Source organism: Idiotropiscis lumnitzeri, chromosome 13 (genome assembly GCF_059441095.1).
Source record: "Idiotropiscis lumnitzeri isolate Australia: NSW breed Sydney's pygmy pipehorse chromosome 13, RoL_Ilum_1.0, whole genome shotgun sequence".
In the NCBI taxonomy this organism is placed as follows: Eukaryota; Metazoa; Chordata; class Actinopteri; order Syngnathiformes; family Syngnathidae; genus Idiotropiscis; species Idiotropiscis lumnitzeri.
In genome coordinates this window covers 21,017,004-21,029,357 of record NC_142403.1, presented here as the reverse complement: position 1 = coordinate 21,029,357, position 12,354 = coordinate 21,017,004, and the positions used below count along the sequence as shown (strand labels likewise).

General features: G+C 46.1%; 2 protein-coding genes across 5 annotated transcripts; one reads left to right on the top strand and one right to left on the bottom strand.

The window, feature by feature from the left end:
* The first annotated feature begins 742 nt into the window (after window positions 1–742).
* Window positions 743–5,970, top strand: akr1a1b (aldo-keto reductase family 1, member A1b (aldehyde reductase)). Of its 2 annotated transcripts, XM_088313144.1 has the most exons (9): window positions 744–910; window positions 2,161–2,244; window positions 2,415–2,534; window positions 2,623–2,774; window positions 3,527–3,725; window positions 3,883–4,082; window positions 4,391–4,463; window positions 5,049–5,135; window positions 5,815–5,970. In XM_088313144.1, exons 1-9 carry the CDS (start codon window positions 758–760, stop codon window positions 5,878–5,880), a joined length of 1,134 nt encoding a protein of 377 aa, XP_088169270.1. In that variant the 5' UTR covers window positions 744–757; the 3' UTR covers window positions 5,881–5,970. The 2 variants fall into 2 exon arrangements, with proteins under 2 accessions (XP_088169269.1, XP_088169270.1); XM_088313143.1 differs by lacking the exon at window positions 5,815–5,970 and having other exon boundaries at window positions 743–910; window positions 5,049–5,282.
* Window positions 4,634–9,975, bottom strand: c13h19orf44 (chromosome 13 C19orf44 homolog). Of its 3 annotated transcripts, none has more exons than XM_088313141.1 (9): window positions 9,625–9,975; window positions 9,043–9,218; window positions 8,102–8,441; window positions 7,481–7,745; window positions 7,258–7,349; window positions 7,060–7,149; window positions 6,462–6,872; window positions 6,266–6,344; window positions 4,634–5,341 (listed from the first exon to the last, which is right to left on the bottom strand). In XM_088313141.1, exons 1-8 carry the CDS (start codon window positions 9,871–9,873, stop codon window positions 6,297–6,299), a joined length of 1,671 nt encoding a protein of 556 aa, XP_088169267.1. In that variant the 5' UTR covers window positions 9,874–9,975; the 3' UTR covers window positions 4,634–5,341; window positions 6,266–6,296. The 3 variants fall into 3 exon arrangements, with proteins under 3 accessions (XP_088169267.1, XP_088169266.1, XP_088169268.1); XM_088313140.1 differs by having other exon boundaries at window positions 6,270–6,344; XM_088313142.1 differs by having other exon boundaries at window positions 6,270–6,344; window positions 9,634–9,975.
* Between the last annotated feature and the right edge of the window lie 2,379 nt (window positions 9,976–12,354).

Here is a 12,354-nt window from a genome sequence, read left to right as displayed (position 1 = left end):
GAAATTGGATCAATAAAAACACATTAGGTCGAGTATCTGGGGAAGACTTGCGCCGACTGCTCCATGTTGCTGCCGTTGGGCGAGCCGACAGCCGTCAATATTTCCAACAACAGGAGGAGCCCTGCTTTAAGGCATGAAAGACATTTGGCCATTTGTGAAACAATAAACTCCTTCCTCTGAATTTGAATCAGTTTACGATTTCCTTCAATTGCTTTTCACATTTGTGACTTGAGCCTAAACATGTTTGGCTCTTGAATGTTTCTGGCTTGTTGAATGAGAATACATTTATTTTTTTTAACTACAATTCACCCTAACAGACCATTTGAAATGTTCAGCTCATTCAAACGATTTTATTGAAATTTAAGAATTAAAAGACTTTGAAAGAATTAGCCTTTCAAGCCTGGATAAATGTTCCAAAATTATGGTTTGAAAATACAGTGTCGACAATTTGGGTTTCTACCCTTTGTTTGGATTTCAAATCAGGATTTAATGACTGTCTTTGAGTTCCAAATGATGGTTTCTAAGTAGTTTTTGCTAATACTTTTCAATTATATTTTCTAAACTACATTTGGATTTCAAACCTGAGTTAGCGTTTGAAATGACAATTTAAAGACAAGTTTGAGCTTGAAACCTGGACCCAAAGTTTCAAACGAGTTTGGCTTTTCAGACTGGGTTACTTCCAAAACTCAATTTGCGTTTTCGTATCGAATGGGTTCCATTTTTTTTTAGACTTTTATTTTGGTGGACCCAACCGGACATGAGCGCGACTTCATCCGGAAGCGAAATCACCCAATCGCCAAATAAGCGAGTCTGCTTCTGCACTTTCGCACGTTTGCAACTGGACGCGATAAAAGCCGTCAAACGTCTACACAGACCTGACAAGACCTCCGCCAAGGAAAATCGAGCTCAGGTGAGTTTCGCAATTACCGCACCAGTTCAAACTTGTCATTTTTCACCACCGTCCTCCTCCTTGTTCTTCCGATTTCATTATTTTCCTTCTGCTCGCATGTTTGGATACATTCCAGTTGATTTTTCAGGACTTTTTTGTTTGTGATTTTGTAGCTTTGCAAAGTGACGTACAGTGCAACAACATTGTTGCCAACAAAAATGAATTTAAGGCCGAAAACGATGCCACATGTCCTTTTGTCGGTGCATTGTGGAGATTCTCAATCTCAAACTGTTAATGAATCGGATTAAAAACAAAAAACAAAACCGATTTTAATTTCTATCCCTGTTTTAAAAAAATCTTATTCAGACTTTGTGGTTTGCAACAGCCGTCAGAAAAATGTTGATAGTTCAGATGAATGAGAGGAAAGAAAAAAAGCTCTAACTTGCCGTTTAGTTAATATGGCGTGGCCCTTTTCAACACTTTGGATTGGTGGACGATTCTTTTGGCCAAATGTACGTCATGAAGTTGTGAGGACCAGCCAGTCATCTTTTTTGGAACAAATTTGAAAATGACCACTTTTGGACTTCGAGGTTTCTGCCCAACGCCTTTGATATAGTTTTTTTTACACATTTCATTCATTTGAATTTGCATTTGTTAGACGACAACATTTTTGTATGTGTCTGCACAAGATTTGCAATCAGTGTGTGAGTAAATCTGCTTCCGGTTCGCCGTGGACCTTTTTTTTTTAAACCTTCAATGTATTGCTGACTGTTTAAAAAAAAAATGCAAGTCAGCATCACTTTCTCTTCCTTTCTCCTGCTTGTGGAAGGGGGACCAGTCGTTATTTTTTTCTTTCTTTAAGTAATTGGTTAGTTAGGGTTAGTAATCATTAAAAAAAATGCATGAAGAATCCATACACTTGTGGCCCTCGAGCAAATCCCTGCTGTACGTTCCGGAATCCGAACGACGCTGCTGATGTGGGCAGCATGGATCAGGGGCGGAGTGGTCGTCTCCCCACTCAGAGCTTGCGGGATTGATCCCCGGCCTGTGTGACCATGTCAAAGTGTCCTTGAGCAAGATACTGAACCCGCAGTTGCTGCGTCATCAGGATAGGTAGAGGAGCTATCGGTGTCAATGAAGTGCAGCTTTGAGTGCGGAAGCTAGAAAAGTTGATATACAAGTGACAGCCCATTTAGCATGATGATGATGATGATGATGATAAATCTTATCGTTGATTTTGATGTGACGACGTTTTGGTGTGCGGCGGGAAGATGATGAGCGAGTTTGCCCTCCTCCACACGGGCCGCAAGATGCCGCTCATCGGACTCGGCACATGGAAGAGCTCGCCGGGACAGGTGAGGCCGACGCCACGCAAACGCACACACGGGAAGTTTGGAAACGATGGCTCTCACACCTTGATTGGGCTTTCAAATGAGAGTTTGAAGAGCCGTTTCATGGGAACCACTGACAGTTGTGTGTGTGTGTGTGTGTGTGTGTGTGTGTGTGTTTGTGTTGTGTTCTTGAGGTGAAAGAGGCAGTGAAGTGCGCCCTAGAAGCGGGCTACCGCCACATCGACTGCGCCGCCATCTACGGTAACGAGGCTGAGATCGGACAAGCGCTTGGCGAGGCCTTCGCCAAGCCTCATGTGAGACGCACAAGCGTGTCGCACACGCACACATGCACGGAGGCCAAAAGAAAAAAAAAACATTGAGTGAGTTTGTCCCATTTGTCAGGGCGTGCGGCGGGAGGATGTGTTCGTCACGTCCAAGCTGTGGAACACGCGCCACCACCCCGAGGACGTCGAGCCTGCCATCCTGCGAACGCTGCGCGACCTCCAGCTCGACTACCTCGACCTCTACCTTATCCACTGGCCCTACGCGTTCCGGTCGCCGCCACGCAAACACAAACGCACCAAATCGGCAACCCCACCATTCAAACGACAACGCGGCACGCCATCCTCAAAACATTTCAACACTCGATTACACAAAAAGCCAAAAAATATTAGATCAGAAAAAAATGGCGCCAATACAAACAAGAACAGTTTCATTTAATTCATCTTCCCAAACTTATTCAGAGGAACTAAAATAAATCCATAAAACGTCGGCGGCGGGGAAAAAAATATCCTTGAAAAAAGAGACACATTTTTAAAAAATGAAAAAAGAATATCAATATCATTTTTCCCCCAAAAAATGAACCAAAAAAAATTGAAAAACAGAAGTTATTTGGAAAAAATATTCTGAAAAAAAATGAAATTACTAAAAAAAAAAAAAATCCAGATCCAAGATCTTCCTAAAAACAGGAAAAATAGATTCTTCCAAAAAAACAGGAAAAATATTATTTCAGGAAGAAAAAGAAAAAAGTTTTCCTAAAAACAGGGCGAAATTATTTATAAAAATAAAAAAATGTTATTTAAAAAAAACTGGGAAAAATATGAAGGAAAAATTAGGACCATTTTGGAAAGAAAACAAAAAACAAAATCCAAAACAGGGGGAAAAAAAGTTCTGTGTCTGTAATGATGGGCAATCAATTGCAGGCATATTTGGATGGCTGGTGTGCCGGGGGTCCGCTGGAGATGCAAATGATTGGCTGGAGGTTAGTGAATTAGTGAGGTTACGTTTTTTTGTTGTTGCTTGTCAGGCGCGGGGAAGAGGCGTTCCCGAGGACCGGCGGCGACGGCCCACTGCTGTACGACGTGGTGGACTATCGGGCCACGTGGGACGCCATGGAGCAGCTGGTGGCCAAAGGACTGGTGCGCGCCATCGGCCTGTCCAACTTCAACAAGCGCCAGCTGGATGACGTCATGGCCGCCGCCCGCGTCAAGCCCGCCGTCCTGCAGGTAGCGTGCTACACTTTATCAGCGTCGACACAATCCAAAATAGAATATTTGAAAAACACGTTTTTAAATGATACATAAAAATAATAACTGCAAAATTATATGAACCAATTAGATGGAGAAAGATTTGTGTTGGTTGGTTGGTTGTGTGTGTGTGTAGGTGGAGAGCCACCCGTACCTGGCACAGACGGAGCTGCTGGCGCACTGCCACCAGCTGGATGTGGTCATGACGGCCTACAGCCCGCTGGGCTCCCCCGACCGTGCCTGGAAGCGTCCCGACGAGACCGCGCTTTTGGATGAGCCCGTCCTCGCCGCCTTGGGTGCGAAATACCAAAAGTCGCCCGCTCAGATCCTGCTCAGGTCAGACCCTCACACACAAAAAGCTCCCCCCCCCCCCCTCCATTTATATTTTGGGGGAGATTTGCTTTTTCCAAACCTCGTCATTGTGCAATGTGGGACGCTTTATTGACATTAACATTGGCACTTATAGAATACGGTTGCTTGTAAAAATGACATCAGTACCAAAAGGTCACTTATTTCCTAATTTCTCCAAAATGAATCAAGATAATGACAACTAATTTGCGTTTCCTGATCCAACTGAGCTTGTTCGTGAAAAATGGGCCTTGGTGGGTCTTGTGCTCTTTTAAGTTCGCTTCTGGTGTGTGCAGGTGGCAGACGCAGCGGGGCATCGTCACCCTTCCCAAGAGTGTCACGCCCTCGCGCATCAGAGAAAACCTGCAAGTACGGACCTCACTCGACACGCCCGCCGCACAATAAGGGCATCGTGATATTGAGAGCACCAACAAAAATAAATGCTGCAAATAGGATTTGATAAAGTCTCTGAAAATGGAAATCTCAGGAAAAAGTTTTAAGATAACATTTTTTTAAAAACCATATGAACACTACAGCAATAATATTTGAAGTTTTAATGACCATATTAGAAAGACTATACAAATAAATTGAAAATATACAAATACAGAAACCTCCAGTGAATATGAAAAAATATACAAATGTTAGAGAGCACAAATATAAAAATACACAAATAGTTATCGTTAGAAAAATACAAACATGAGACAAATACCAGAAAACAAAATATGATTGGAAAGAGTGATTTAGAGACACAACTATGAGATAAATAGGCCAATTTAGATTAAAAAAAAAATATACAATTAGTAAAAAATACAGTTTGGATAAAAAAAATACACATCCACAATGAAAACTACTGAAATAGATTAAATGTCAAAAGACAAAAATATACAAAACATTCAGGTGCGTGTGTTTGACTGATTTTGATAATGATGCTGGCCATTTTTTTCCCGACTGGAGGTGTTTGACTTCACGCTGTCAGACGAGGAGATGAGCGACCTGACGGCACTCAATAAAAACTGGCGTTACATCCTGCCGGTTATTCAAGTAAGTCGGAAATTATTTTCTTTTTTTTCTTGCTGTGCGTGGGCACGCAAGCCTCAAGTATTTGCTGGTCTTGCCAGCCTGAAAGAAGCTTGGCTCCTTGCTCAAAAGGTGGCAACCGTACCCATTTCATGATTGGATGGCTGTCTGCAGTGCGCACCTCGGCCACCAGGGGGCGCGCCAAGCAATAACGCGCTTGCGAGTCCAACCTGTGGAAAAAAGATGTTGAAAATTGTTCAGTCAAGTCTGTAACAACTTTAATAATTTATTATGTCGTCTTTTGTGTGTGAAATCAATAAATTAGATTTATTTTTCCAATATTTAAAACAAATCTATATTTTTGTTTTTTGTCAATTTCCCCCTAATTTTCCATGGCAAAATGAATGTTTAGCTGCATTTTTGGGTTCGTTTAAAAAAAAAAAAACTCCCAATGGATTTGATTTCTATGAGGATTTTCACTATTGGCGGACCAGCCCAGTTCTTGGCTCTCACAAATAACGGAGGGTTGCAGTCTATTTGTGTTAATCACCCCAAAAAAAAAAAAAAACACAATTAAAAAGGCTCCTTTTTTAAAATCCTTTTTAAAAAATTTTCATCGAAACTTATGCAATAAGGCTTGCGCGTAGCTTTATGAGGGCACTCCTTTTTGGCAATGACATCACGTTGGTCTTTTGTTGCTCAGGTGGATGGGAAGCTGGTTCCTCGGGACGCCGAGCATCCTCATTACCCCTTTAGCGACCCTTACTGACGGATTTGTGCCTTCATCCAGTCGCATCTCACCACAACCAACCAGTGAGAGACTTTTTTTTTTTTTTTAATAAACAGGTGGCCACCATGAGTTTAATTGTAGTGAGCATTTTGTGAAAGGTCAATGAAAAATGAAGCGCAGCAGCGCGTTTAAGTTGTGGCTGGATGTTTGATTGCATTTTAACAAAGTGGGTTGTGCGAATGACGTTCTAATTTTGCCGAGCATTTTTGAACGCACCGCGCTCCAGTAATTGAAGCGCCAATCGATGGGATAACGGACTGATGACTTTGTGCCAGGCCTCCATTTGACAAGTTGTTTCCAAACGGTGCCAACGCAATATCGTCACATGTGAAAACGATGGCGACGCATCATAGCTTCGTCTCACTTGCCAGGTGAAGATGCTCCACGACGACCAGTCACGTGAGCGTTTCGCACACTCTGGCCGCCTTTGTTTTACTGATGAGCTGTGCGGGCAAAAGAAGAGTGACTGTGAGAGTGAGTGAAACCGAGAGGGTGTGAGAGCGTGATTCTATGCGAGAGCACGTGAATTGGAGAGACAGACGAGCGCGTGCATCGCTTACCTCCATGGTTAGGTGTAGCGCGGCGTAGGTGTAGGCGGGCGGCCCGAGGCTGTGGACGATGCCATCACGCTTCCTGCGGCTGCTTCTCGCCAAGCGGCGCGTGACGGCCAGCCGCTGCTTCAACAGGTCGGTCAGCGCCAACGATGGCGCCAGCGGCGCCGGAATCCACGTGTCGGCGTCCGTCTGCGCCGCAGCGTCTTTCAAACGCAGGCCAGGCGGCGGCGGCGGCGGCGAGGAGGAGGAAGACGAGGACGCGCGGCCGAGAGATCTCGCACACGGCGTGGGGCAGAGGGACGGCGACGATGTTGCGTCCTCGCCTTCTGAACTTGCCTCAGATGAACGACGCTCGCACGCCACCGCCGAACCGACTGCTTCCTCTTCCTCGCTGTTGCACGGTAGGTGCTCCGACACCTGCGTGAGAAGGAGTGCGTCACCGTATGTGAGAGTTATTGTGAGAGAGTGGTTGAGAAAGGGCATCAGTGCACAACAATTGGCGTTTAAGAGTGAGTGTTGAGGTGACGAGAGAAATTGACTAAATGATCGCCTTTGAGTGAGTGTGACTGGTCGACAAGACTCAATCTGATTGCACGAGTGCGACCTGTCCGCTGCTGCCATGGCAACCCGCTTCCGTCCGTCCGGTGCTCTCAAAGTCACTTTCGTAGTCGGCCTCCCGGAGCGAGACGATGACCTGCTCGTCCGGCACCTGTGCACACGCCATGAACACGGGACCAATTTGGGATCACTACTCAACAGAAATTTAGCGGCAGACGGACAAAATTCTTGTCATGGGCCTAACCGGCGTTTGTTTTTTTTCTTCTTCTTCTGCTTCTGTCCTGTCGTCGGCACAACCAACATCTTCCAACGTCTTCATGTTCACAGAATAGTCCACTGTAACGCAACAGTACAAAAAACACATCAACAGGGGGCGCTCTCTGCACATGTTTGTGACTGACTTCTAGTGTCTCTCATTTTGTGTGTGCGTGCCTCACATTGTGAGGACACCAGACTGGCGTCCTCACATTGTGAGGACACCAGACTGGCGTCGCTGGTGTCACGTCCAAGCGGGAAAAGTTCTTCCAGTGAGAGAATCTCTTCTGGGGCAGACCTGGACGAGTTGGAGGTGCGTGCTGGACTTGGGGCGCGCAGGGGGGAGAATTGGGGGGATACTGGTTGGGGGCGATCACGGCTGGGGGAGCGTACGCCGGAACAGGATGAGGATGGCGATTCTCCGGTGGGGGGGCGGGGCGGAGGGGAGGCCGACCTCTGACTTCTTCGGCTGGACACCTGCACAAAAAAAAAAAACTTTATTACCTTGATGGTTCTGAACAAGTCGTCTGTGTGCGATGTGCTTGTAGAAATTAGTGAGTCGGGAATGATTCTACACTAGGAATCATTCTTAAACTTTTGGTATGATGGACTTTTTGGTCTGAGAAAACAGCCAATGGAGTGAGGTGCAACGATTAATTGATCACTAATCAGTCATCAAATAATGGCAAGCAACATGCACCGTGGAAGACACCGAGGGAGCATCTCGACCCACAACACACTCCGACGGCACGACAAAACGCCCGACTCACCATGTGATGTCGGGTTTTACCATTTCAAGTCTGACGGCAAACAAAAGAAGAAGTAAGCGGTACCAGGCCAGCTCTGCTCCTGGACGACGACCCGCTCAAGTTTCCGTCTCCCACCAGCTTCATGACCTCTTCCTCATCACTGTCCACGCTTTGGCTCCATTTGAGGAGGGAGCCGCAATCCCCCCGAGGAGACCCCGTCGTCTTCTTCCCGGCCAAGCGCATCGTCCCCTGACCGGCCAATGGCGGCGAGGGGGGCCGCGAGGCCGACGACGGGTCCGAGCTCGAGCTTCTGGTCCGGTTCCGAGGTTCCGGATCTCGCTGTCGGCCGTGGACCCGACTCTCAATCTGGGCCAGCCTCCTCAGAGCGGACGCTTGCGAACCCGGCTTGGACCACGACGGCAGTCTGAAGAAGTGCAAGGAAGGTCATTTTGATATCTGTCAACCTTTGTGTCAAGGCATATATTTTGAATTGGAAAAATGTCATGGACACCGCTTAGCAAATCGACTCACAAAACGTGGATATGCAGGTTTTATTTAGCTTCTTTCATCTCAACGACCTTCTAGTAAAAGGTCATTTGGTTATTCTGCCTGTTGTTATACATCGTTGACATCGATGAATTAACATAAATGTTGTTTTTTTTGTCAAACTAATTAACATTGGATAATTTCCCGCGGCACACTAGATGATATCTCACGGCACACTAATGTGCCATTGCACATTGATTAAGAATCTCTGGAGTAGAGCAATAGAGGGGAAACGGGCGGAAGAACAAAATGTAAAAGGAAGCGAGCAAGGAGAAGGTGATAGAGGATGCGAAGAAGTGAGGAGGAGGAAGAAAAGAAGTAAACAGGTGAACGGAGACGGAAAAGAAGAGGGGGAGAATTAAAGAGGAAAATTGCTAAGAAGGAAGAGGAGGAGTAGAACGTTTTTTATAAACAACAAAAGTTGATTTCGCCATTGAGACGAAGCGGTAGTGCGGGTAGCCCCGCCCACCTTGACACACCTGTCCTCCTGCGACCGCGCCGCTGGGGGCTTCTTCAGGAAGCGTCCGGCGCCGCCGCCTTCTCCTGCGGCTTGGGGTCCTTCTCCCAAAGACGAGCCGAGGGGGGACAGGTCGCTGACGTCGGAGGAGTCGTCGTTGCCGCTGCCGCTCGGAGGAGCCACTCGGTTTATGGCGTCCTGTTGACAGACCGCAACGCAGGGTGGCCTTCAACAAATCCGGACGTCTTCAAACTCGACTCCAAAACCCTCGCCCAGTTCAAACCCAAATCAGGATTCAAAACTAAACTTTGTCTCGTGTCACGTGACCTCCATTCACCCCACAGCCAAGAAACGTAAACTGCCATTAAAGGCAAACCCCGCAACCCCAACTCTGCCTTGAAACCTACATGTGAAATCCTTAATTTATTTACAACTTTAATTCGGAATTAAAACCCCATCTCAAAACCGAATGCTCGTTTAAAACCCAAATTTTGTCTTGAAGCCTTAACCATGGCTGGAAAGCCTCACTTGAAACCTTAATCCAATGTGTTTCACTTGTCTAATGTTGAAAGCCTAAACGTAGAGGAGGATGGCGACAGACGACCTGACTGACCGCATTGGCGGCCCCTCGTCGATCGTTGTTTTTGTTGCTCTTGGCGGCCAGCAGCGTTTGAGCCCGGTCCAGAGCGTCACTTGTGCCGCCTCGCCTCCACATCTTGTCGGATCCCGTCTCGGCTAAGCTAACTTCTGCTAACTGTCGTCTTCTTGTCGCTCCTTGATGACGCGATTTTCGTGATGGTCCGTTACTGCTAAGCCCGCAAACTAAACTAAAGGAGCACGTTAAGCACGTCATTCATAATTTCTACAATTCCGTGACACTCTTGTATCTTTTTTTTCTTAAAAAGAATTCAAGGAACAATAGTTGGATCGTTTGAATCTTTCGTCGCCATGGAAGTTGTCTTCTTTGTCAAAAAGAAGACGTGTTGAGGTTGATTTTTTAGCTGGTTGGCATGTTATCGCCACGGGAGAGCGAATTGCAAGATGGCTCATTGTAAAAATCCTCCCCTCTCCTCCAAAATTAATTTGCAACCATGAAGTTGGTGAAACCCCACCTTCTTAAAACCCTGTCCGAGGCCTAAAACTCTTACTCGGGTTTGAAAATGTGCTTTGAAACCCCATCCATTTCCTTCAAACCTCAATTTGAAATTTTATTAATACCCGAACCATCGTTCCTAATCATACTTTGAAATTTTAATCCTGTTTTTAAACCTTTTGTAACTTCAGAGGGAGATCACTTAGGGGGTTCTAGCCTTCCACCTCCTGAGATCAACATGACATCGCGGTGACGTCACTGGACCCATATTTACCGCATGAAAGGAGAAAGCCCCCCCCCCCCGAAAGAAAAAAAATCTGTGCAAATTTAGGCACACCTCATTCGCGCGCTTGGTCGTCAATGAGGCGCGTGTGGTTTTGGAATGAATGAGCGCATGCTGTCATGTCATGTTGTCGCTAATCTAATCCCGTGTAATCCCGGCCCCATCAAACCGGAGCCGGGGGAAATATTGGCAAAAGGGGCGGGATTAGCAAACGGGGAGTCTGCGTGCAGCAAATGAAACACACGCGCACACGCGTGCACACACGCGCACACAAAAACACACGCACAAGATGACTAAATAACACTTGTGCCGTTTGCACGAGAATACGCACACGCGCACACAAGATCACGTGTCTCAAAACCCACTACGTCAGTCCACCTCCACTTGTGAAACCCTACAACAAAGAGTACCTCATTTGCACACACACACACACTGTCATTTGGAACCCCACCCTATGCTTTAAACGCTCACTTGAAACCAAAGTCCGAAACCCAGTTTTAAAAACTAAACCCTCGCTTGAAACCCTAATTTCAAACGCATAATTAGAACCCCAATATGAAACCTTTAGATGCCTCATTTTCAACCCTAATTGAAAACCCTAAAGATGATTTGAAACGCTAATTTGAAACCTTAATCCTATCTGTCATTTGAACACCAAAACCCTGTCTTGAAACATTAATCTTCTCTTGAAACCTCAATTCAAAACCCTGCTCCTAGTTTGAAACCCCAATTTCAAACCTTAATCCTGTCTTGAACCCCTAATTTGAAACCCTAATACTAGTTAGAAACCATATCAGTGTCTTCAGAACACATTATTTGAAACCCTAATTTTGTCTTGAAACCCCAATTTCAAACCCTATCCCGGTTTGAAGTTCTGTCTGGTAAATCTTTTGGATGGTAAACAACGCAAATAGAAATAATCTGCTCCCCCCTCAAGATGTCAATGTCATAACATTTTTGGAATTGATTTTTATTTATTCTTTTGCAGACGAAGAAGTTGAGCTGCTGGCATCATTCGCCGAAGTGGAACGTGGTGTCACACCAAAATGGGGCGTGGCACACAACGGGAAAACGACTTGGGTGTCGCGTTGCATGAACGACAGGAGACACGTCATTTGCAAACACGAATGGCCAAAAAAAACAAGTGCCATGACAACAGAAGTCACATGACCCGGTGGCAGGGTGTCGATTCGCAAAAATGGATTTGCGCTAATCCGCTAGCGCCATTCTCATGAGGCCGCCATTTATTCTCCATACCTAACGCAATGGAAGCCACGTGAAGGCTAAATCTGCACGCACGTCGCACGCGCGCGCGCACGGACACACACGGCAGCGAACACACTGTGACACACTGGGCCAAATGCGAGGTCACATGACCCAACTCAGTCACTGCCAGTCGTTTTCCAAGTCGATCTTTCAACTGTCGTGTCACCAATGCGGCCCACGAGATGAAAATGTGATGATTGGTCGACTGGGAGAGAGTCGGAGATTGGCAACCCCGATGCTTGCTGTTTTTGGTGACGCGACGATGGCTACATGAGCCGTGATCGAGGTGTCGTCAACTTGCCCCACCCCCCTCCAACCCAAATGGCTCTGGCTATCGTAGTATCCTAAAAAGTTCGTTAGTGAATGAAGGAATTTGACTCCCTGAAGTCGAAGCTAATTTTCCGCATGTCAACGCGATTGACTTTAGCATTAGCATTGACGATCGTTTTGAAACGAAGCATGTAAATCAGGGGTGCTCATTACGTCAATCGCGATCGACCAGTCGATCGCAAAGGTAGTATGGGTAGATCGCATGACATTACAAAATAGACGTCAGCCTTTCATTATCCGTCATGTGATTGATACAGGGCACCCAGTCAGACGACACCTGATTTTTTTTGTGACACATAGGTCACCACGCATGCGCAAACAACGGTGCTAAGTGCGGCACAACTAATAAGCTAGCGAGTTGG

What these genes read in the sequence shown, in the direction of transcription:
- akr1a1b (XM_088313143.1), top strand. Translation starts at nt 758, where the DNA reads ATGAGCGCGACTTCATCCGGAAGCGAAATCACCCAATCGCCAAATAAG. An exon ending in CCCGCTCAGATCCTGCTCAG is followed by an intron (nt 4,083 to 4,390) that starts GTCAGACCCTCA and finishes TGGTGTGTGCAG; the next exon opens with GTGGCAGACGCAGCGGGGCA. An exon ending in GCATCAGAGAAAACCTGCAA is followed by an intron (nt 4,464 to 5,048) that starts GTACGGACCTCA and finishes TCCCGACTGGAG; the next exon opens with GTGTTTGACTTCACGCTGTC.
- c13h19orf44 (XM_088313141.1), bottom strand. Translation starts at nt 9,873, where the DNA reads ATGACGTGCTTAACGTGCTCCTTTAGTTTAGTTTGCGGGCTTAGCAGT. An exon ending in CCGCCAATGCGGTCAGTCAG is followed by an intron (nt 9,219 to 9,624) that starts GTCGTCTGTCGC and finishes GTCTGTCAACAG; the next exon opens with GACGCCATAAACCGAGTGGC. An exon ending in CAGTCTGGTGTCCTCACAAT is followed by an intron (nt 7,350 to 7,480) that starts GTGAGGACGCCA and finishes GTTGCGTTACAG; the next exon opens with TGGACTATTCTGTGAACATG.